Source organism: Xenopus laevis, chromosome 6L, assembly GCF_017654675.1.
Source record: "Xenopus laevis strain J_2021 chromosome 6L, Xenopus_laevis_v10.1, whole genome shotgun sequence".
Classification (NCBI taxonomy): domain Eukaryota; kingdom Metazoa; phylum Chordata; class Amphibia; order Anura; family Pipidae; genus Xenopus; species Xenopus laevis.
The window spans coordinates 83,931,796-83,956,959 of NC_054381.1; the positions used below are offsets into that span (position 1 = coordinate 83,931,796).

Here is a 25,164-nt window from a genome sequence, read left to right on the forward strand (position 1 = left end):
GAGCCACAATAAGGGAAATAGTTGAAGGTATAATTAATATGTACATTAGCAAGCCTGATAAAACAAAACCAAGTATAAAATAACAGTAATTATCCCTGCTAATGTCTTCCAAACTAGGCTCAAAGGAAAAGAAAGGCTCCACCATCATAAAGACATATGACTGTCTGACCTTAAAACACTTCTAATAATGTTAAGAAAAGATTTGAAACTAATTTGCCCTTCACCTTTGTTTCACTCATAGGCTTAAAAAACTCAAATTTATGGAGTTTTCAAGCACAAACTCGAAAATCATGAAGGAAAAAAACATCTTCAAATGGTTAAAGGGACCTCTGCTATTGACTTCTACATGAACTCGACAGGTTTTAGCTAGAGTATTTTCAGATTCTGGCTTTTAGAAGTTTCAGGGCACAAATTTTCCAGAAAAATTAGTTTTTTAGTGAAACTACCCTTGAAAAAATAAAAAATTTCAAGAAAACACAACTTGACCTATAATAAATAACCCTCTTGTATATCAGCGTAATGTGTGAACCATATTATGTCAAAACAATGTTTTCTACATCTATATTTACATCACTTATATCTTCACTTTTCATCCATCATGCTTGTTGTTTTATTCCTTTCTTTCTATACCTCAATAGCAAATCTTTCCGCTTCATTTATAAATTAAGTCTTCCATTTTAGTAATTTCCACTTATTTTTCCTTTCCACCTCCATTCTTTTTATGCTACAACATTCTATCTTTTGCTTTCTTCTCTATTGCATTGCAGTTTTTACTGTTACCGTTGTCTTATTGCTATGTGCTATGCCATTTTATTTTCATTCTGTCTCAATTTAACCTATTTTCCTTAAATTATACTGACAAATGGACAAACTTTCATGTAATTATAACATTTCATGTGCATTTTACTTTCATCTATAGTTTGCATATTTTCTGTATTTTATTGTTATTGTCACAACAAAAACATACTCTTGGGGAAGCGGGGTGGATTGTCATTGACATCAGTGAGAGTGATATTGACAGTGGTAGTTCCTGCTAATCCTCCCAGCTGTCCTCCCATGTCCTTTGCTTGGATAAGTACTTGATACTGTTCTTTCACTTCTCTGTCCATGTTTGGTAATGCTGTTCTGATGACTCCTTCAATAGTAACAAAATGTAACATTAGTTTAAGTTGCTGTCAAAGGTAATAGTATGTTATTTTCTTTATATGCTGTACAATCTATTTAGAGTAGTCAATCCGAAAACTGTTTTTTTTTTTAAATAAAAGTAACTAATAAAAAAACAAACAATACAAAAAGCTTTGTAGAAGTGATAACAATAAAAATACATTGCAAGTTTTCGGAGCATCAATGCCCCTTCGTCAGGCAAAATACAAATGAAAGCTAGAAAGGCACAGAATATATACTGTTAGATCAGTGAAAGGTATTCATGGGCAATACATTAGGAAATTACAGATAGATAGAGATCATTTGTAGAGATAATACAATGAATTAGGGTGAGTTGTAAATAGTCCAGGATTCAGTCAGGTCTCATAGTGTCACATCAAACCTGACCCTAAATTAAGCCTTATGAATGTATTTGTATGTATTTTGTAGAAATGTTCAATTTTTATTTTATAATGTTGTTCTCCAAGGCTATAACATACAGATTTTGTCTAGAGGATATTGTACCCAGAACTGTAATTCATATGGGTATTCATAACAACAAAGGGTTTCTCTGACCATTTAATAACAAAGCTTATACTTAGTTACTACTATGGACCTGTAATAAAAACATTATTCATTAATCATTATAATTATATTTACATTAAAAAACAAAGTAAACTCTATCAATAAACCTCATCATATATTCTATTAAGATCATTATCCTTTCTGCTATCAAAAATGCTGTGTTTTAGACTTGTAGTTCAAATCCTACGGTCCTCATTTTTTAGTAATGTTAATGTGTGCTGCAAGAAGAGACAGTCAAATCATACAACAGTCATTGCATCACTAATGTGTGTTTCACTATTCTAATTTTTCAGTATTAACAATTGTCAGACTACAGAGACAGTTTATTTTAAACCTGTTCCATGTCTCAAACCCTTGCTCAAAGATTATGATCTTTTAGAGATAAGTGTATCAACTTGACAAATCCTAGGATGTGCTATAATGTCATGAACATGAGTATAGCAGTAGACACCAGAAGCACCAAACAGAACTTCACAAAGAAAAATCTATTTTGTTAGATTTTGTTTATACTGGAATCAGTTATTTGAGTGAGCTCTAATACATCAGCTAGGAAAGGAAGCCCTCCCATGAGATATATTGGATCTAACTGTCAATGAATATCTGACATCCAACTGCTGCAAGAAGACAGAATGAAGAGAAACAGATGCTGAGAGAGGGATAGTGAAGATAAACTTCATTGTTTCAGAAATGATGCAGAATATTTAATTGATTGTATTTAGAAAATTAATTTTAGTATGATTAAGCTTATATTACATTTTTATTTTTGGAATAGTTCCCCTTTAAGTTAAAATTGGCAGTGATTATATCAATAAAAAGGGCAATGAACAGTTTTAAGTTTCTTTTGATCATCTGTGCTCATTATGTATTGAGTAAAGCTGGCCAGTGATTGTGCTATTTATTATTTATTGTGCTATACACCTATGATCTGTTGGACCCTCTGCAATCTGGTTTCCGGCCTGTTCACGCTACTTAGACTGCTTTGTGCCGAGTTACAAACAATATTCAGGTTGCCAAAGGTCACTTCTCCATCCTTCTCCTCCTTGACCTATAATCTGCATTTGATACAGTTGACCACTCTCTCCTGATGCATATTCTGTATTCACTTGGCATCCGTAACCAGGCTGCATCTTGGCTTTCTTCTTACCTCTCTAACCGATCATTCACTGTCTCCTAACAACACCTTATCTCCAGTTCCACCTATTGTGGGGGTGCCGCAAGGCTTTGTACTTGGTCCGCTGTTGTTCTCCCTGTACACTCTGTCTTTGGGAGATCTCATCCGATCATTTGAATTTAATTATCATCTGTATGCTGATGATACCCAAATATATTTATCCACCCGTTCATTTAAGGGGATGATAGGTTTATTTGTAGACAGTGGACCCATTAAAGGAATTTCATTTTTTGAAAACATCCCCTTTAACAGCTGAAACAGAGGCTCAAATTCTCTAACTATTTCAGCTATTTCAAATTGGATGAACCAGCGCCACCTCAAACTCAACCTAACACTCAACCTAAACTGAACTAATCATCTTTCCACCTAAGCCTGGTCCTACTCCCCCTTTTACTATCTCTAGTGATGGCATCTGTGACTCAGCACACTGTCTGGGGGTAATCTTTGACTCCTCTCTCTCCTTCTCTGATCACATTAACACCACTGTCAAAACCTGAAAACACTTTTTCATACGCAATATTGCCAAAATCCGTCCCTCCCCTGCTGAAATCCTTATGATGGCATCCTATAAAACAAAGAATAACTTATAAACTTCTCCTAATAACCTTCAAAGCCCTTCATTCCTCTGCACCTAACTACATCTCTTGTTTCTCCATATGTTCCTGGCTGAAACCTCCGCTCCTCTCAGAGCAACCTCTTAGCACCCCCCACTACTACTGCTGTTTCACGTATCAAACCCTTCTCTCTTGCTACTCCTGATATTTGGAATGCCATTCCTGAATCTCTGGGGAGAGAATCCTCCTTCAGTGTTTTTAAAACAAAACTCAAAGACTACCTCTGGGAGCACCTGATTAACACCTGAAATTGGAACTGGCACTTATATAACACTGTAAAAAACTGTAACCTACAGCACCTTAATACCCCTCCAAATTGTGTCTGTATGTTACCCTTTTATTTAGAGTGTAAGCCCTACAGGGTGGGGTCATCTAGCTTTTGTTTCATTGACACTGAGCACTTAATATTTATTGTAATTGTATTTCTAATAATGCACCTATTGCAACTTCTTACTTCAATGACCACTTATTTGTCATTACTAATTTATTGTTTTGATGTACAGTGCTTTGCCCTCAAGGATCGCTATACAAATAAAAACATACATACATATATACTGTATACAGTATATATGCTTATATGTATTCTGCTGAGTTCATATCTCCCATACAATTTATGTATTCTGCAGCTTTTAAGGGATAAAAAAATTTCGGCCATGTAGCCAAAAGTCTTCTCAGTTGTAAAGCTAGCTTTAAGTCAACATTATCTTTATATAAGTATTCTTGTGAAGTATATAGTTACTTTTCAAGATATAAGAATATAAAAGAAAATGCACTCCTTTAAGAAAAAAAATGTTCTACTGCCTGATTATAGCTGTTGCTGAGCTCATATAAGTTTTATCAAAAAAAAGAAGTATAATAGAACAGATACAGTATCTAACAGTGACTTTTTACATTCTCAAACAATTAATACTATATAACCTATAGCCTTGGAGAGGTGATTTGTATAGTAAAAGGAAAAACATCTCTTAAACACATATACATTAATTCAATAAAAGTTTGTTTTTTCTGTCAGAACTAATAAAGAAAAGTTTATCTCTGCAGCCTAAGTATAATGCCCCACTGTGCGGCATCAAATGCTTTATTTTTAATTGAAGGACAATGAGTAACTCTACCTGCTGAACTTGCTGTAATGTATTATCTCTGTCAACTCTCTGCTGACTTTTGATTATGGAGAAGTATTGTTAAGATTTATTTGCAATGGATTTATTGATAACCTATGTTAAAGGACAGTGATGATTATATACGTTACATTTTGCTTTGCAGAAAAATTAATCAAACCGTGGGTAAATATGTGAAACTGTGATAAATTTGCGAAATGCATTGAAGTCAATGGCCCATTTTTTTACAGTCCATGGGCATTTTGTGAAAATATTGGTGTAGCGATAAGTTACCCTGGTGGTCCAGTGTCTTACCCCGGTGCTCTAGTGGGTGGTGGGGACCCCCGTCGCGCCTCCAGCAGGGATGCCCGCCGCACGCGTCCTTCTTATCTGTGTGCGGTTTCCTCTATGGCGTGCCGGGTTTCATAGGCGCAACTACGCCAGTGTGATGACGTCATTGCGCAATGGCACGAAATTCTAATGTACTTAAGGGGAATTCAGTGCTACAGATGTTGCCCATTGTTATGTTCAATTCAGCTTGTTCCTGGGTGTTTATTCCATGTGAATCTTACTTGATCTATTGTAATTGACCCTAGCCTGCCTGCTTCATTACTCTACTCTCCAATTCTGACCCTAGCCTGCCTGATTACTCCGAATTCTCCAATTTGACCTCTTGCCTGTCTGCTGACTATTCTATGTTCTCCAATCCTGATTCCGGCCTGTCTGACTATTCTCTGCTCTACTTGTGCTGGCCCGTCCTGCCTGTTCCACGCTGTGTGGTCTGGCCTGTCTTCCAAGTGGCGTTCTTCCATCTAGTATTTTTGGTGAGACGATCGTGCCCTTTGCTTGTCCAGAACCTTTAGCTTTGCTACCCTCTTAGTAAGACCTGCAGAATTATTCTGACAATTCATACCAAGTGAAAAATTTTGCTCATCACTAAAGGAGTCAGATTGTTATGTACCCTTGATGCCCATTAATGTGCTAAAAAATAGAAGAGAGGAATATACATTTTAGGGATGCACCGAATACACTTTTTGGGATTTGGCGAAATCCTGGAATCTTTGGTGAAAAATTCTCAAGAATACCGAACCAAATCCGAATCCTATTTTGCATATGCAAATTAAAATGCAAATATGGGGCATAAAAGGAAAAATTTTTTTATTGTGACGAAAAGTCGGCAAGGCACAAGGATTCGGCCGAATCTGAATCCTGCTGAAAAAGGCAGAATCCTGAACTGAATCCTGGATTCGGTGCTTCCCTAGTACATTTATACCACAGGTGCAGAAAAGGACAAATGGACCACTTGGAGAAAGAAGGTGAAATTAGGCATATTGTAAATATAACTAATATTGCTGCAAGTGATAAATGGTTAAGCTTTGACCCTATGTGTTCATGTAGCCTAATTGTATATATAACCCAGAGTGACTTCTATTTTCAAAATCTGTTACGGCAGCTCAGGAAGAGTAAAATAAATGAGGCGAAGATGGATGTGTCACTAGAAATTACTAACATGCCATATGAGACCATTTTGTATGGTCTGTAGATCCATAAGATAACCAGTATATCTCTCTATCTTTCAGTTTGCAAAATAATAATAATGCTATCAATAGCAAAAGTGCTTTGATTCATTAGTGTTTTATATCATTCTACCATTTATGCCAAGTGTAAATATGATAAATAGCATCTCAACAGTGATTATACAAATTAATAAATTACTGGGGTTATGTAATAAAATACACTAAGTTTGCCCAGGTGCAGTAACCTATAGCAATCAATCAGCAGATACCATTTACTGGTCACATAAAGCAAACATCATATTTGGTTGATATTTGTTACTGCTCCTGGGAAAACTCAGTGCCTTATATTACATATGGGGGATACATGTTTTAATGCATTAAAGACTACTTATGAAAAAAGTTGCTTTCTTGTAAATAAGTGTTTATTGCCATACTACATTTAATGTTTGGCAGGGGGCTGCAAAAAAACAGGGCAAAGTGTTACAAGGAAACATTTCTCTCTATTTACATTATTAAAAATTTGTAGTGGTTCATAGGATATATTCTCCTATGCTATAATGACACAAATATATTGTATTCCTATTATGCATAGCCTGAAATAAAAATTGAAGTCCAGGTCTGTTAAAATAGGATTTTTTAGGCAGATCTCAGTATTCTTAGCTTTAAAACTAGACCTATGCAAATGTAGTGATGGAGTTCTGCATACTAGTACATTTTTTGTGTGTATTTATGTTTGTAGTACCTTTTAACACAGGGCATCACCTTTGGCTTTTTGTAAAAAATAGAATTTATTTATTCAGAGGAAACTGGTGTTATGTAAGTGTAAGCTGCGGGATCCATAACAGACACTTTTCTTCTCTTTAAGACATTTTATTTACATACAGGGGTGACCATTTCAGGATACAAAACAAATCATAAAAATAACTCATACCCACTGGGCTCTACCTTCACACATGAAGCGTTCCCTTACTAAACTGGGCCCTTTGCGGACTACCAGTAAGCAAACACATAAGTAGGGTCACCCCTGTACTCACAAAACTTCTGGGGGATTGCTCAGCCTCCTGGCTTTCCTCGGTCAGACAGACAGACTCTCTGTCACTTGGTCTCCTCTCTCTGCACCTTGCAGTGGCAAGTGGCACCCCAGCCCCTCTGGGAGTTCCTCACACAGGCATTATCCTTCCTGCCCTGTGTCCTGCTCCGAGAGACCTTCCTAACAGGCTCACTAGAACTAAATACTTTTCCACAGGACAGCCTTCCTGTGGAAGGTGAGCTCCAATCCGTGAGCTGGACTACTGGATTGGAGTACCTGGCTTGCCTGTTCTTTCCAGAATACTCCAGCTTCCAGAACCTGGCCACCAAAGCCTTTAAACAGAGAACATATTCTCTGTCTATTAACACCCTTCTTGGTGTCTACCTCTCCAACTATGGAGATCTTAAAGGGAAAACACACCTTTTCCCACATTGTTTTTGTCACTCTACCACAGTAAGGTATCCAAAACCCAGAACAAACCCCACGGTTCCAGCCTCTGCTCATACTTCCACCTATAACAGCCACCTTTTGCTTTGGGAGGAGCTCTCCACTACCCTGATGCCACCAGGTCTTATAGTGAGAGGACCAAGGAGAGTGTTCTGGGCAGACAGTGGAACCAAATGAAAACTAGAGATGGGGAACAATGAGCGTGGTTGAGGGACAGGCTGAATTGATACCAATCATGCAGAGCAGTACAAAATATGAAGACAAGGACATAGTCAAGGTGACAGGCCGGGTACAAACAGTATTGCAGTACAAAAGCAGGATCCAAGAGAATGGTCAATAAATGGGCAGAGGCCAGGACAGGCAACAAATTAGGGATGTTCAGGAACAGACTAAGTCAGGAACATACAAGACAGACTAGATATCGTACCCAGAAACTATTGAAAATAGACCTACATTGGGCATGGAACAATTGGCTATGGGCCCTTTAAAGATTTGAATTATAGCACCAGGTATTTTCACAACTGGTTTTCATGAATACTGTGTATGTCTTTCTTGTATTCTAAAAATCTTGAGCTATATTGTTTTTGTTAATATATAATTATGTGAATACATAATACCTACCAGATAGCTAATAAATACATTTCAGTAATGATTAAGCTTTCATAAAAAAAACTTTATTACAATTAATGGAAGGCAATAACCGACACATTATGTTTAATGGTGCCTTTTTAACAATCATATTTAACCATCCCAAGTTCAGCATTAAGCTGAATGCAAAAAAAATGCATGCCTTTGGGTATTCCTTGTAATGCTAAATGTCATGGTGTTTATAAAACATCACAGATTAAAATAGGTATTTTTTTACAGTTCACTTTGTAATTCATCAGATAACGCTAGTAATGAGGACCCCCTTTACTACATGTGTAGTATAAATTGTCTTTTTGTATGCAATTTTGTATTTTCAGTCTGTACACCCATCTTATTTACAGTGCTTTGGAATATGTTGGCACTTTATAAGTAATAAAAAATAATAAAAATGATTATTAGAAGATTACCTGTCTTAGGATCAATTGAAAAATAAGGTTGTCCCTGAAGGATACTGTAAACCACTCTTGCACTGCTTCCATAAGTTGGGTCATCTGAATCTGTAGCTTTCACCTGAAGCACATAAGCACCTATAAGAAAGAACAAAACAGATAAAAAATAATAATTCAAATAAATACAATCCTTTTTTCAGCTTCTGATGTAGTGTGTTTTGCCTCAAAGGGGGTTGTAATTTCTTTCTGACACCAAAAGACCAATCACAACAATCCCTGGATCAGCCTTGAGCTAAATTTTTCACCAGTCATGGATTCATGGAGAAATTTCGCATTTTGCTATTTGTAGTTTTTTTTTTTTGCAAAACTGCGGCAAGAAAAATTCTTGTGCGTGTAAAAAGATTTTGACGGCCATTGACTTCAATGCATTTTACAAATTTTTTGGCGAAGCCCATCACTATTTTTAATTTTAAATTAAATAATGTGAATTATCGAATGTATCTGCCAGCAATACTACTTCCCTACTACATAACTTTAACAACATTTTCACATCCTAAGATGAGGAGGTGCAATACCCATTACTATCAGTTGGTTTATTTTGAGCTTTATTAGAACACAGATAGCAGTCTATTCATGGAGGAAGCTGCAGTAGCACATTTTGCCATACCACCATATACTTGGGGGCACATTTACTTAGGGTCGAATATCGAGGGTTAATTAACCCTCAATATTCGACCGTCGAAGTAAAATCGAATATCGAAGTCGAAAGATTTACCACAATTACTTCGAAGGATTTTAATCCATCGATCAAACGATTTTCCTTTGATCAGAAAATTGTTAGGAAGCCTATGGGGACCTTCCCCATAGGCTAACATTGATGTTCGGTAGGTTTTAGGTGGCAAAGTACTTGGTCAAAGTTTTTATTAAAGAGACAGTACTTCGACTATCAAATGGTTGAATAGTCGAACGATTTTTAGTTTGAATCATTCTATTCAAAGTCGAAGTCGTAGTCGAAGGTCGAAGTAGCCAATTCGATGGTCGAAGTAGCTAAAAAAACATTCGAAATTCTAAGTATTTTTTCTTCTATGCTTTCACTCGAGCTAAGTAAATATGCCCCTAAAAATTCAAAAATTTTAAGAATATGCTCCAAATCTACCCTGATCACCCCAGTTACTCCTACATACGCTCACATGATCCACCCAAAATCATACCCTTTTTAGAGTCTGATGTGTCAGGACACTTCCACCAAAAGATCCTCCTTCCCAAAGCACCATTTAGCATTATATATTCAGGGCTATGGTGAAAAACAACAACCCATGTAAGGGTGGGGGTGCTTTGATTTTATTTCACCCTATTGAATAGGCATTGGTAGAACTAGACAGGTGGCTGATATATTCTTTAAAAAATATTTTTTGCCTTTCAATAGAAGATAATTTATAAATTGTTTACAAAGTAAACAGTGAAACAACAGAAAACCAGACTTCATGACAAATGTTTTTTTAATGGGCTATAAAGTAAATGGCAAACATAATTCAGATCCCTCACATGATGGACTATGTAAAAATAGTTTTACATGCAAGCAAAAAATAATATTTTTACTTTTTAATATACATGTCACCAGTGTTACTGTAAATGTTGATAACATAGTAAGAGGGTTATACTCTAAATCAATGCATTAGAAAATTAAATTAATATATAGCCTTTAAATATTAATATTTTTATAATTACAATTACAACAATTATGCACAATGTTTAAGCCAATTTTTTTTTAATGTGCAACCAAAAATGTCTTCTAGAAGAACTCTCTATCTCTCTGTATACATCTATCTATCTATCTATCTATCTATCTATCTGTTCAATTGTTCAAAGAAACAGAAGTTGGGGAATTTTTTGACGGTATAGTCAACTGTTTGCCAGCTTCCACTCCAGGCATCATCACCTGGATGACTTTATTGCAAGACTGACTGTACACATACAGAAATAGCTACCCCATCAACCAAGTCACAGAATGAATCTCTTATCTCTCTTAATCTCTCTCTGCCATTTAAAAAAAAAACAATTCATTGTTTATGGATTTGTGTTAATGTGTAGACAGTTCTTGACGATAAGATAGCACAAATCCTATATTGATGGCAAACTGTATATTTTTTATATTTAAAAGTTTTTAGTAGCTTTAAGGCATGGTGTTCCCAAGTTTGGAATAACCCAATTTCCATAAAATACCAAACATACTAAAACTAAAAGTACTAAACTAAAGTAAAAAGTAATACATAAAATTCACCCAACTATAGAATGCAGATGATGCATTAATGAAAGAAGGAAAGCTGGATAACTTTTAGTGAAAGTTTGCAGTGTGCTGGATGGTAACATTGAATTATATAAATATGCACCACTAGGGATGTAGCGAACCGCCGAGTATGTGTTCGCGAACGCCGTTCGCGAACACCGGCAAAAAATGCGAACAGTTCGCGAACTTCGAACATCCGAAAATCGTTCGATTCGAACGATCGAAGGATTTTTAATCGAATGGTCGAACGATTTTGACGCGAACGCCTATTGGTGAACGTCGCGCGACAGCCGATGTTCGCGCGAACAAGTTCGCCGCAGAACAGTTCGCTACATCCCTATGCACCACATATTTTAGTTCTGCTGAGGAACTTTCTGTACATACAGTACATCAAAGTGTATGATTAAGGGGAACAGGCAAAATTGAATGAAGTGGTACTGTAGATGTTCATCTACATATTCTTGTAAAAGCACCATTCTACATAATTTTCTACATAATGCAATTTTAGTTGCTTGGAATATGTACCATATCTGCAAGATTTTCAGAGCCAGAATGTTTGGCTGCTCATGAAAAACTACAGGTGCCTGAAATTTAAAATAGAGATAGCAATGATGCTTTAAACAATAAATCACTTGAGCAACCTCATCTTGTAAACAATGCTCATTCCAAGAGTTTATTGTCTACATTCATTTATCACAGATTCATAGCTATCACCTATTTCTGCACTGCTACGTAGGTATAATTGATAAAGCAATACAGCATTTTAAACCCATCATAAATCATTCCCATAGAAAATCATAGAGATAACAGATATTTATATCCTTTAATAATAGCTATATAGCAAAAATATGTAACTTAGCCTCGTGTGTGTGTGTGGGGGGGTATATAGGAAACATTGCACCTCATATTTTAAATTAAAAGGATAGAAGTCATCAAGGATCTGTTATCTGGAAAACCCTAGGTCCCGAGCATTCTGGATAACAGGTCCCATACCTGTACAAACATTATTGCTTTCATAGTTCATAGAAAATATAGGCTCGAGCCAATAACATGTTTGAATGATATGATAATGAAGAAAAGTTATCCAACACCCACATCCATCATAAATCATTCCCATAGAAAATCATAGAGATAACAGATATTTATATCCTTTAATAATAGCTATATAGAAAAATAAGTAACTTAGCCTCCCGTGTATGTGTGTGTTTGTGTGTGTGTGTGGGGGGCGGTATATAGGAAACATTGCATCTCATATTTAAAATTATAAGGATATAAGTCATCAAGGATCTGTTATCTGGAAAGCCCCAGGTCCCAAGCATTCTGGATAAAAGGTCCCATACCTGTATAAACATTATTGCTTTCATAGAAAATATAGACTGAAGCCAACAACATGTTTGAATGATATGATAATGAAGAAAAGTTATCCCACACCCACACCATTTACAGTGACACTTCTTTATAAATATCTGGGTGCTTTGGGTCTTGTCAAGATATGGCAAAGATATGAGCAATTTTAATTAAGAGGAACATGGATGGCATAGTATTAGAATCACAGGTAAGCACCAATAACAATGATTGGATGATTTCAAGCTTAGAACGAATAGAAAAATAGTCACCAAATCACCAGGGCATCATTTGTGCTATAACAAATAAGGGTTGCAATGAATGGAATGGAATGTGTGTAGGTGTACCAGGCTTAAGACTGTTTGGCACTATGGATATAGAGGTCATAATTACCAGTTACCTGAACTGATAACAGGATGTCATCTAATAATTAACATGTGGTAAGAAATGTACATATCAAGAGACAGAGGGGAACATAAACATACAGTGACCAGGGCTGGGTTTAGGGGTGTCTGACATGTGTAGCCACAGCAGTGCCTTTGAAGAAGGGAGAGATTTAATATATCCCTTCTATATAGAAACTTGTCGCTAAAAAGTAAGTACTATTAGAAAGTACTATCAATATACAGTTAGAATAATTACACATTTAGTAAAATAACATGATTTTTTTTTGTCTGCTGCATTCTGTTGCACTCCCTTCTGCATAATTTTAAGGCCAAAGCAGGATGTACTCACCACTAGCTGTGCTACAATGTCAATCTACTTATCCATGCTTATCCATGCAAGGAATGTGTTCATATATGTAACGAATAAAGTTTACCCTGGTGGTCCAGTGGCTCTCCCTGGTGGGCTAGCGTCTGGTGGAGGCGTCTGCGGCGTCTCCAGCGGGGATGCCAGCCTCATGTGTCCTGCTTCCTCCTGTGCCGGTTCCCCTATGGTGTGCACGGCCGCGCGCTTCCGGTTTTATGCGCCAGCGTGATGATGTCATCACGCATTGGCATGAAATTCGAAAGTATTTAAAGGGATTTCAGTACTGAACACATTGCCCATTGTTAGGTTCAATTTAGTTTGTTCCTGGTGCTATTTCTAAGTGAATCCTGTTGATCTTCTGGTTATTGACCCTTGCCTTGCCTGACTATTTTGAACTCTGTATCCTGACCCTTTCCTGCCTGTTTACTCTGACCTCTCCAAGCTGACCCTTGCCTGTCTGACTACTCTTCGTTCTCCAATCCTGATTCCGACCTGTCTGACTATTCTACGCTCTCCAATCTTGATTCCAGCCTGTCTGACTATTCTTAACTCTGATTGTGCTGGCCCAGCCTGTCCGTCGATGCTGCGTAGTCTGGTCTGTCTTCCAAGCTGTGTTGTCTTCCATCTAGTATCCTTGGTGAAACGATCATGCCCTTTGCTCGTCCAAAACCTTTAGCTTTGCTCCTCTCTTAGTAAGAGCTGGCGGCATCCAATTAGCCGAGGGTTCCTCCGGAGGTGAAAGGTGGCTGTTTAAGGCAGAAACAAGAGCCAAGACCAGGGAGTCTAGCACTGTTTCTGGATATAGGGTGCCTCATGGTTCTTGAAGCCACCTCATAAATGTGATCTACTAAATGATCAGTCTGCTATAAGCATTGTATACATTGAGATGTAGCACTGTCCCGGGGCCTGTACATATATGTACAATAGAAATTGATGTGTATTATAAATATTTGTTTTAAGTATTGCACTACTTAAATTTATCATTCTCAATAACTAAAATAGAAGATTTTGAATCCTTTACATTTTTTCTATTGCTATGTGTGACAATTACATTTGCAAGGGTTGCATTCGTTACAGGAACAGCATGTGTTGATAGCAGCTAAAAATGATGACACAGAGAAGAAGAGCATTAGGAAACAAAAAGGACCATTTTAGATGGAACAATGCTAGATGGGAACAGTATAGCGGAAAAATAAAAATTATATAATATACACTATATGAAAAAGTAATTATGAAGGGTCATAAAGAAGATAAATATTTAAGGAAACTGAGGATATGTAGCAGAATTTCCAATGAAGACCAGACAGTTGTATAAGATGGTGCAGGAAAAAATAGATTCTAACACAGCCACAGGGTCTGTATTCTCTGTTGTTACAACCCCAAGATAAAACATGTTTTAGCTAGTAGAAAATACAATAACTTGTTACATTGTTATTTTGGGTTGAAAAGGGCAAGAGTCTATCAAGTGCAACCCTTCCAAATAAGCTCCTGTTCTTATATTACACACACATATACAGACCTATTTATGCACTCACATATATAAACAGTATATATATACTGTATATGTATTCTGATACCTATACTAAACTATACTGGCACAAACTATCCCTTATCACCTCCAAAAGCATTCCTATCACTGATTAACTACAACACCCACATATTAGCAATTTTGAAATCTCTCAATATCAAGTTATAATGCAAAGAAAATTAAGTAGAGTGGTTTAGCAATCACACAGGTAAGCTCTTTATGTACCCTGGGATGAATACCATATGGGCCTGGGCCACTGTCATGTTCTTTGTTCTAGTCTCTATTGAATTTTCTTCTGAATCGCCCATTCATCAATCATTATATTATTAGAATTGGATCTATTTAAAAAGGAGCCCCTTATTAACTGGTTTCTCAATAAAAAGAAGAAGAAAAAAATAACACGTTGCAGAGATGCCCTTAACCTGCCAAAGTTTGTGCATCTAAAATTTAGCATCTTAGTTACTTACACAGTTATTTTTCAGGTCTATATTAATGATAATAAACATTTACAGATTACAGAAGATTGATTGTTTTGTTGTATGGAAAGGAAAATACCACAGCTACAGTGGTCCTGAAGTATTATTTTAAGTGTTTAGGGGTATTGAGTTGTTTCTTTGATGAGTTGCTGGAAAAAGGGCAGAACTATTCAGCCATTGCAACTACTAACCCCCCACCCACACACACACACAATTTGTTGCCAACAAAGTAAGGTAACCAAATGAGGGATGGGAAGGCATATCAATATTATTCTTTTTTATTTTTATGCATTCCCAATATTTAGTTCATACATTTGAATTAGAATATTAGAAGCACATTTAAAAATAAAGTTCAATATTTTTGTTTTATTGTAGGTTGAACTTTCTGATTTTTTTCTTTCCTTTCTTTTTATCATCCAGTCCCTGAGTACTTCCAGCCGTGTTGTTTTTAAAGCAATTCCCAAAAGAACAAGAAGAATCAATCAACTACTCACTGTTTTTGACACCTCACCTTCACTAATGGCAGATGCTACCTGTGCTCAGGCAGGCATGGTATTAAACTATGCCTTATTGCTTTAGATTTTAAAACTGACATTGAAATAACCCAAATATGTTATTGAAAATAAATATATAAAATATAGCATGGCTGGTGTTTTATTAAGATGCTATATGGAATAGCACATGAATTTATATTAAGTCAAGTTAATCATCATATTATCCTACTGTATGAAGTTATTAATAGAAATATATTTTTTATCTTTTTTAACATCTCATATTAGCAAATGGTATTAGGTGGCCCTAAGTAATTTTTTTTAAATAAGTAATTTTTGTAATTTCTGTATGACCTTTGTATCCTTATAAATAATACATTTGTCTACTTTTTAAAGGAGTCTGTTCACTGCCCTTTGTATTTCCTGATATATTGGGTGCAATAGATTCTGGAGAAAGAAACAATTGTCACCTGCACATTGTATAGTTTGTATCAAACAAGCTTTGGTTAATAGAACTGAACCTGTAAATCCATAGTGTTGTGTATTTGCATAAGCTTTGTTAAGTTTTATAAAGTTAATTACTTTTTAAGGATGTCAGAATGTTGCAGCCTTGGGAATAATGGGAGGAGAAGCTAGTCGCTGTGTTTGTGAAATAAAGATGGTGAACTGATAACAGCCTGTGTGCATTACTGTGATATAACAATGGCGACAAGGACATCCAGACCCTCTGTGCATCCCCCTGAAAAGTTTCTGCAGCACCCATGGGGGACCTGTGGTATGAACAGTTTTCTATCTACTCACTGGCATCTGGTCTGGATGAGGAAAAGGGCCCTGTTACTTCACTCCTTAGGCTCTGAAGCATACCAAATGTTCACAACTTCCACAAAATTCCTCCTACACTACCACAGTACAGACTCTGGAGAATTACTTTAAACCTGCCACTAGGGATGTAGCGAACGTCGGAAAAAAAGTTCGCGAACATATTCGTGAACTTGCGTCAAAAATGCGAACGGTTCGCGAACGTCGCGAACCCCATAGACTTCAATGGGAAGGCGAATTTTAAAAGCTAGAAAAGACATTTCTGGCCAGAAAAATGATTTTAAAGTTGTTTAAAGGGTGCAACGACCTGGACAGTGGCATGCCAGAGGGGGATCAAGGGCAAAAATGTATCGGAAAAATACATTGTTGACACAGCGCTGCGTTTTGTGCTGTAAAGGGCAGAAATCACACTACATTTCTAAACCTGTGTAATAAAATGCTTTAAAACGTCCGGCGTCTACATGTAAAGGTTACAGCCTGTTCACACGCAAAGACGAAATGCGGCGCTTACTGCAACGCAAAAAAACGCAAAGAGCTTTAATGAATGATACCGTCAAGTGAGCAAATGATAGTTGTTAATTACTAGTTGAGCTTGTCACCTCCAGGATGTTCGTCCTGTTGGTGGCAATATTTCTGTAGTGGTGTGTTTAGCAGTCACCGTGCTTGTGCGCACGTGCACGGTCAGGCAGAGGTAATTCAATGTACAGTGAAGTGAACCAAAAAACACTGATTCTGCAGTGTGGGCCCAGTTTTGGTCTACTTTATTGATCACCTGCGGTGACCATAAAAGATGCGATTTTGCCACTGTTGCAGAACCCTGAAAAATTAGGCATGTGTACTTTCCTGAAAAATTATGTTTTTTTTGTCGCAGCCACTGAACCAGAAGGCCAGAAACAATATGCCATATAAATGCTGAAAATATTCATTTTTTTTTGTCGCAGCCACTGCAGCACAGAGGCCAGAAAAAATATGCCATATAAATGCAAACAATATTAATTTTTTTTTGTCGCAGCCACTGCAGCACAGAGGCCAGGAAAAATATGCCATATAAATGCAAACAATATTAATTATTTTTTGTCGCAGCCACTGCAGCACAGAGGCCAGAAAAAATATGCCATATAAATGCTGAAAATATTCATTTATTTTTGTCGCAGCCACTGCAGCACAGAGGCCAGGAAAAATATGCCATATAAATGCTGAAAATATTCATTTATTTTTGTCGCAGCCACTGAAGCACAGAGGCCAGAAACAATATGCCATATAAATGCTGAAAATATTCATTTTTTTGTCACAGCCACTGAAGCACAGAGGCCAGAAACAATATGCCATATAAATGCTGAAAATATTCATTTTTTTTGTCACAGCCACTGAAGCACAGAGGCCAGAAAAAATATGCCATATAAATGCTGAAAATATTCATTTATTTTTGTCGCAGCCACTGAAGCACAGGGGGCCAGAAACAATATGCCATATAAATGCTGAAAATATTCATTTATTTTTGTCGCAGCCACTGAAGCACAGAGGCCAGAAACAATATGCCATATAAATGCTGAAAATATTCATTTTTTTTTGTCACAGCCACTGCAGCACAGAGGCCAGAAAAAATATGCCATACAAATGATGAAAATATTCATTTATTTTTGTCGCAGCCACTGAAGCACAGAGGCCAGAAACAATATGCCATATAAATGCTGAAAATATTCATTTTTTTTTGTCGCAGCCACTGAAGCACAGAGGCCAGAAAAACTCAGGATTTACCTGGATTCAAATTAAACCAGTAGGGTTTGCACCCTAGTTTGTAACGGTGGTGGAGGGAGGAGGACGCTAAAGGACAGCTGTGTGTGGAGTCATGAGGCGTGCAGAGAAGGACAGCTGCATGGGGAGTCAGAAACTCAGAACAAGTCTTCCGGCGTGCAGTAACCCTCCGAGATCCACCCCTCATTCATTTTAAGAAAGGTCAGGTAATCCACACTTTTGTGACCTAGGCGAGTTCTCTTCTCAGTTACAATCCCTCCTGCTGCACTGAAGGTCCTTTCTGAGAGGACACTTGAGGCGGGGCAAGACAAGAGGTTCATGGCAAATTGTGACAGCTCTGGCCACAGATCAAGCCTGCGCACCCAGTAGTCCAGGGGTTCATCGCTCCTCAGAGTGTCGATATCTGCAGTTAATGCCAGGTAGTCCGCTACCTGCCGGTCGAGGCGTTCTTTGAGGGTGGATCCAGAAGGGTTCTGGCGCTGCCTTGGACAAAAAAACATTTGCATGTCTGACGTTACAGAGTGGCCAAAGTGCTTTGTCCTTGCAGGTGCGCTCGTGGCAGGATTACTGGCACCTCTGCCCCTGGAATGTTGATGAGTTCCTTAAGTGACATCACCCTTAAAAGCATTGTACAACATGTTTTGCAGGCTGGTTTGTAAAAGCAGCATCCTTTCAGACTTGTGGTATGTTGGTAACATTTCTGCCACTTTATGCTTGTACCGAGGGTCTAGTAGAGTCGCGACCCAGTACAGGTCCTTCTCCTTAAGCCTCTTGATACGGGGGTCCTTCAACAGGCATGACAGCATGAAAGACCCCATTCTCACAAGGTTGGATGCAGAGGTATCCATCTCCGCTTCCTCGTTATCAAGGACTGCATCATCCACGGTCTCCTCCCCCCAGCCACGTACAAGACCAGGGGTCCCCAAAAGGTCACCACCAGCCCCCTGTGAAGCCTGCTCCTGTTGGTCCTCCTCCTCCACAAAGCCACCTTCCTCCTCTGACTCCCACTTCTGACACCTCTCCCTGCGTTGCAGCAGGTGCCTGGGTTCGTTCTGGTGATTCCGACCAGAAATCGTGCGCTTCCTGCTCCTCGTCACGCTGGTCTACAGCCTCATCTGTCACTCGTCGCACGGCACGCTCCAGGAAGAAAGCAAAGGGTATTAGGTCGCTGATGGTGCCTTCGGTGCGACTGACCATGTTTGTAACCTCTTCAAAAGGGCGCATGAGCCTGCAGGCATCGCGCATAAGCACCCAGTAACGGGGGAAAAAAATCCCCAGCTCTGCAGATCCAGTCCTACCACCCAGTTCAAACAGGTATTCGTTGACGGCTCTTTGTTGTTGCAGCAGACGTTCCAACATGAGGAGCGTTGAATTCCAGCGAGTCTGGCTGTCGCAAATCAAACGCCTGACTGGCATGTTGTACCGCTGCTGAATGTCAGCAAGGCGTGCCATGGCTGTATAGGAACGTCTGAAATGGGCCGACACCTTCCTGGGCTGCCTGAGAACGTCCTGGAATCCTGGTGTAAGGCCAAAGGCCTCAGGAGTAGTGAGGACCAAGGGAGGAAAATAACAATGTCCAAGTTCGCAGTACAGTTGAGGATGAGACAGAAGAATGGTCGGAAACAGGCAACAAGATCAGTCCAGGCAGAAGAGGTTCAAGGTCGAGAATTCCAGGCAAGGGTCGGTACACAATAGACAAGAAGTTAGCAATGAATCACACCCAGGAGTAGTAAACTAAACCTATAATCGGGCATTGAGGGAATCCCGGAGTTGCCTTAAATAGGCCAGGTTTTGGCGCCAAATTTGGACGCGCTGACGTCATGACGCCGACGCTGACGCACTGACGCCAGCGTCCTGACGTTGACGCACGTTCTGACGCCGGCGTCCGTTCCGACGCCGGCGACCAATCCGGGGCCTGGAAGACGCTGACGTCATCGTGCTGCGACCAGCAGGATCCAGGGGGCTGCCATCTTGGACGCCATTTTGGGAAGGAACTACGGTTTTCCTTACAGTACCCCCCTCCTCAGGGGGGGCCTCAGGACCACCTGGGCTGGACGGGAATCTCCGATGAAATCTCTGGACCAAGAGAGGAGCATGGACATCGGAGCTTTTTACCCAGGAGCACTCTTCCGGACCGAATCCCTTCCATTCAATAAGGTACTGCAGGATGCCTCTAGAAATTCGAGAATCCAAAATCTTCTTAACCTCGAACTCTTGATGTCCATCCACAACGACAGGAGCTGGGGAAGAAGAAGAAGAAGAAGACGAAACTGCAGGTTTAAGTAAAGAAACATGGAAGGCATTGGGGATCCGCATCTCAGGAGGGAGTTGTAGGCGTACAGCCACAGGGTTGATGATCTCGGTGATAGGAAAGGGACCAATAAACTTGGGACCAAGTTTAGGTGAGGGAACTTTGAGGCGGATATTGCGGGTAGACAACCAGACCTTGTCACCAGGAACATACAGAGGAGAAGAAACTCTTCTCTTGTCAGCGAATTTCTTCTGTGCAAGCGAGCTCTTCTCCAGGTTGACAGTGGTAGCCTGCCAGATGGCCAGCATGTGGGCAGCCTGATCGTTGGCGGCAGGGACATTTGTGAGCAGTAGATCTTGAGGAAAGGCCAGGGGGTTAAGACCATAAACACAAAAAAAAGGAGACTTTTCAGAGGAAGAGTGTATGGCATTATTATGTGCAAATTCGGCCCAAGGGAGGAGGTCAGCCCAATCATCCTGACACAGGGACACATGACACCGAAGGAATTGTTCAAGAGCCTGGTTAACTCTTTCTGCCGCTCCATTAGACTGGGGATGATAAGAAGAAGAAAATTGGAGAGAAATGTCCAGGGCTTTACAAAGGGACCTCCAAAACTTTGAAACAAATTGGGACCCCCGGTCAGAGACAATCTCAGCAGGAAAACCATGAAGACGGAAAATATGTTTAATAAATAATGAAGAAAGTTCTGGAGCTGAAGGGAGTTTCCGGAGAGGGATAAAGTGTGCCATCTTACTAAACCTGTCAATCACCACCCAGATAACGGTGTAGCCAGAGGAAGCAGGAAGATCCACGATGAAATCCATTGCCAAATGGGTCCAAGGGCGGGATGGAACAGGCAAAGGTAAAAGTAGGCCTTTAGGGGGAGAATGTCCTGATTTGGATACAGCACAAGTGGAGCAGGAAGAAACAAAATCTTTAACATCCTTTCTTAAGGAAGGCCACCAGACGAGACGAGATAACAGTTCAGTCGTCTTTTTAATTTCCGGATGACCGGCCTGCTTTGAGCTGTGAGACTGGATCAAAATGGACTGACGAAGCTCAGGAGGAACAAAGGCTACGCCTACAGGAGTTTCCACAGGAGCAGAGGATTGAATGGACAAAAGATGCGAGGCAAGGGAAGGGAACAGGGCAGCAATGATCTTTGTAGGAGGCACAATGGATTCTGGGTCTTCGGAGATGGGATCTTCAGGGATAAAACTTCTGGAAAGAGCATCTGCTTTCTTGTTTCTTGAACCAGGACGAAAAGTTAAGATGAAGTTAAAACGTGAGAAGAACAATGCCCATCTGGCCTGTCGGGGATTGAGGCGCTTAAGGGTCTGGATATATTCTAGGTTTTTGTGGTCGGTGAAGATGGTCACAGGGACCAATGACCCTTCAAGAAAGTGTCTCCATTCGTCTAGAGCAAGCTTGACGGCCAGTAACTCACGGTTCCCATAGTCATAATTCCTTTCGGAGGAGGAAAACTTTTTGGAAAAGAAGGCACACGGATGTAGTTTACCGTCAGAAGAGGATCTTTGGGATAATATTGCTCCTGCTCCGATGTCCGAGGCATCTACTTCGATGAAGAAAGGTTGGAGAGGTTCAGGGTGTCTGAGGATTGGGGCAGATGAAAAGGATTCTTTAAGAGTTTTGAAGGCTTCCAAGGCTAGAGGAGGCCAATGCTGTGGTTTACCCCCTTTTTGTATAAGAGCAAGAATTGGAGCAATTTTAGACGAAAAACCTTTAATAAACTGTCTATAATAGTTAGCAAAGCCGATGAATCTTTGAACAGCCTTGACACTGGTGGGGAGAGGCCAATCTTGAATTGCGGAAACCTTGGCTGGATCCATCCTGAAGCCTTGTTGGGAAATGATGTATCCTAGGAAAGAGATGGATGATACTTCAAAGGAACATTTCTCCAATTTGGCAAACAGGTTGTTCTTTCGAAGACGAGAAAGTACTTCTTTAACTTGAAGACGATGCTCTGCAAGATTTTTGGAAAAAATAAGGATATCGTCCAGGTACACCACCACATACTGGCCCAGTAAATCCCTGAAAATGTCATTCACAAACTCTTGGAAGACCGCGGGGGCGTTACAGAGACCAAAAGGCATGACAAGGTATTCATAATGCCCATCCCGGGTGTTGAAAGCGGTCTTCCATTCATCTCCTTCTCTGACCCGGATTAAATTATAAGCCCCACGAAGATCCAACTTGGTGAAAAGACAAGCCCCTTTGAGTTGGTCGAATAGTTCGGAGATGAGAGGAAGGGGATAACGGTTTTTAATTGTGATTTTATTTAAACCTCTATAATCAATGCAGGGCCGCAAACCTCCATCTTTCTTCTCAACAAAGAAGAAGCCAGCTCCAGCCGGTGAAGAGGAAGGACGAATAAACCCTCTTTGCAGGTTTTCTTGAATGTACTCCTTCATGGCACAGGTTTCAGAAGGAGAAAGCGGATAGGTGCGACCCCTGGGAGGCATGGTTCCAGGAAGAAGTTCGATGGGGCAATCATAGGGACGATGGGGAGGCAGGATTTCAGCAGACTTTTTATTGAAGACGTCAGAGAAAGCTTGATAAACAAGGGGCAAAGAAGAATTGGAAGACACAGATGAAACTTTAATGATGGATTTGGTGGGTAAACAGTTCTGTTCGCAGAAGGAACTCCAGCGGGAGATCTGAGAAGAAGCCCAATCGATTACTGGGTTATGAATATTCAACCAGGGCAGACCAAGTACAATGGGAGTAGAGGGACAATCAATTAGAAGGAAGGACAATCTTTCTAGGTGCATGGATCCCACAATAACGGAAAGTTCATCGGTGGAGTGGGAAATTGTAGCGGAGGATAGTGGACGATCGTCAATCGCCAGTGCACGAAGAGGAACAGCCAGGGAACGTAGGGGAATGGAATGGCTTTCAGCGAAGACTTTATCGATGAAGTTCCCAGCTGCGCCGGAGTCAAGGAAAGCCTCAGAGGAAATCGTCTGGGTTCCAAAACGAATCTGCACAGGAAGGAGGAAGCGTTGAGCAGAAGAATGGGGAGAGGGACCAATTCCACCCAGGTAAGTCTCCCCAGTCTTACCTAGGTGTTGGCGTTTCCCGGCTTCACTGGACACTCGTAGGCAAAGTGGGATTTTCCACCACAATAAAGGCAAAGTCCAGCAGCCCTTCTCCGAAGCTTTTCCTGTTCGGTCAGACGAGCCCGTCCGATCTGCATTGGTTCTTCCGAAGGCAGGGAAGAAGAAGCAGGAACCGCAGGATTAGGAGAAGACAGGGTAGAAGCCGGATTGGGAAGGAAGGGTCTTTGAAAACGAGGAGCCAGAGTAGGTTGGAACCTGTGGAATCTTTTGGTTGGGGAGCGCTCTCTGTCGAGTTCAGCTTGAAACTCCCTCTGCCGAGTATCCACCTTTACGGCCAGGGCGACTAGATCTTCCCAACGGGATGGAATTTCCCTGGACACCAGATCAGTCTTTATACGTATCGCCAGGCCGCTGTAAAAGGCTGCGTGATACCCGTAGTTGTTCCACGAGGTCTCTGCAACCAGGGTGCGGAACTCAATGGCGTACTCCGAGACTGAGCGAGTTCCCTGTTGAAGATGGAACAGGCGTGCGGAGGCAGCAGTGGCACGACCCGGAGCATCAAAGACCACTCGAAGTTCCCGGACGAAGGCTCTGGCATTATCAATAATGGGATCCTCCTTCTCCCAGAGAGGCGAAGCCCACTCCAATGCCTTCCCTTGCAGACGGGAGAATATGAAGCCCACCTTGGCTCGTTCAGAAATGAACTGGCTGGGTGCGAGTGCAAAGTGGACCTCGCACTGGTTGATAAACCCACGGCAGGCTGCAGGATCACCACTGTAGAGTGGGGGAGCCGGAATGCGGGGTTCGGAGACGTGAAGCTGAGCCACAGGTACAGGTGCAGGAATAGGGTCAGTGGGTGTTAGCTCCGATAGCTTTGCAAGAATTGTTTCTAAGGCCTGACCAAAGTGAGATTGCTGTACCTCATAGGACTGCATCCGGGATGCCAGACCACGAAGCGCTCCACCGACATCAGGCGGCGCAGGATTCTCCTCCGACGGGTCCATGGCCCGATTATAATGTAAGGCCAAAGGCCTCAGGAGTAGTGAGGACCAAGGGAGGAAAATAACAATGTCCAAGTTCGCAGTACAGTTGAGGATGAGACAGAAGAATGGTCGGAAACAGGCAACAAGATCAGTCCAGGCAGAAGAGGTTCAAGGTCGAGAATTCCAGGCAAGGGTCGGTACACAATAGACAAGAAGTTAGCAATGAATCACACCCAGGAGTAGTAAACTAAACCTATAATCGGGCATTGAGGGAATCCCAGAGTTGCCTTAAATAGGCCAGGTTTTGGCGCCAAATTTGGACACGCTGACGTCATGACGACGGCGCTGACGCACTGACGCCAGCGTCCTGACGTTGACGCACGTTCTGACGCCGGCGTCCGTTCCGACGCCGGCAACCAATCCGGGGCCTGGAAGATGCTGACGTCATCGTGCTGCGACCAGCAGGATCCAGGGGGCTGCCATCTTGGACGCCATTTTGGGAAGGAACTACGGTTTTCCTTACACCTGGGTACTTTGAGACAAAACGTTGGACTATTAAATTCAGAACATGTGCCATGCAGGGCACATGTGTTAAATTGCCCAGTCTCAGTGCTGCCAACAGATTGCTTCCATTGTCACACACCACTTTTCCGATCTTCAGTTGGTGTGGGGTCAGCCACCGATCGGCCTGTGACTGCAGAGATGACAGGAGTACAGATCCGGTATGGTTTCTGCTTTCCAGGCACGTCATCCCCAAGA

General features: G+C 40.6%; 1 protein-coding gene across 3 annotated transcripts in view; it reads right to left on the minus strand.

The window, feature by feature from the left end:
- The window catches only part of cdh12.L (cadherin 12, type 2 (N-cadherin 2) L homeolog), a 579,800-nt gene that overhangs the window by 83,878 nt on the left and 470,758 nt on the right, over positions 1 to 25,164 (minus strand). For all 3 annotated transcript variants that reach the window (XM_041566243.1, XM_041566242.1, XM_018266856.2), the window contains 2 exons: positions 8,660 to 8,779; positions 968 to 1,135 (listed from right to left, as the gene is read on the minus strand). In XM_041566243.1, coding sequence (XP_041422177.1) covers positions 968 to 1,135; positions 8,660 to 8,779 — 288 coding nt within the window. The remainder of the gene's footprint in view (positions 1 to 967; positions 1,136 to 8,659; positions 8,780 to 25,164) is intronic.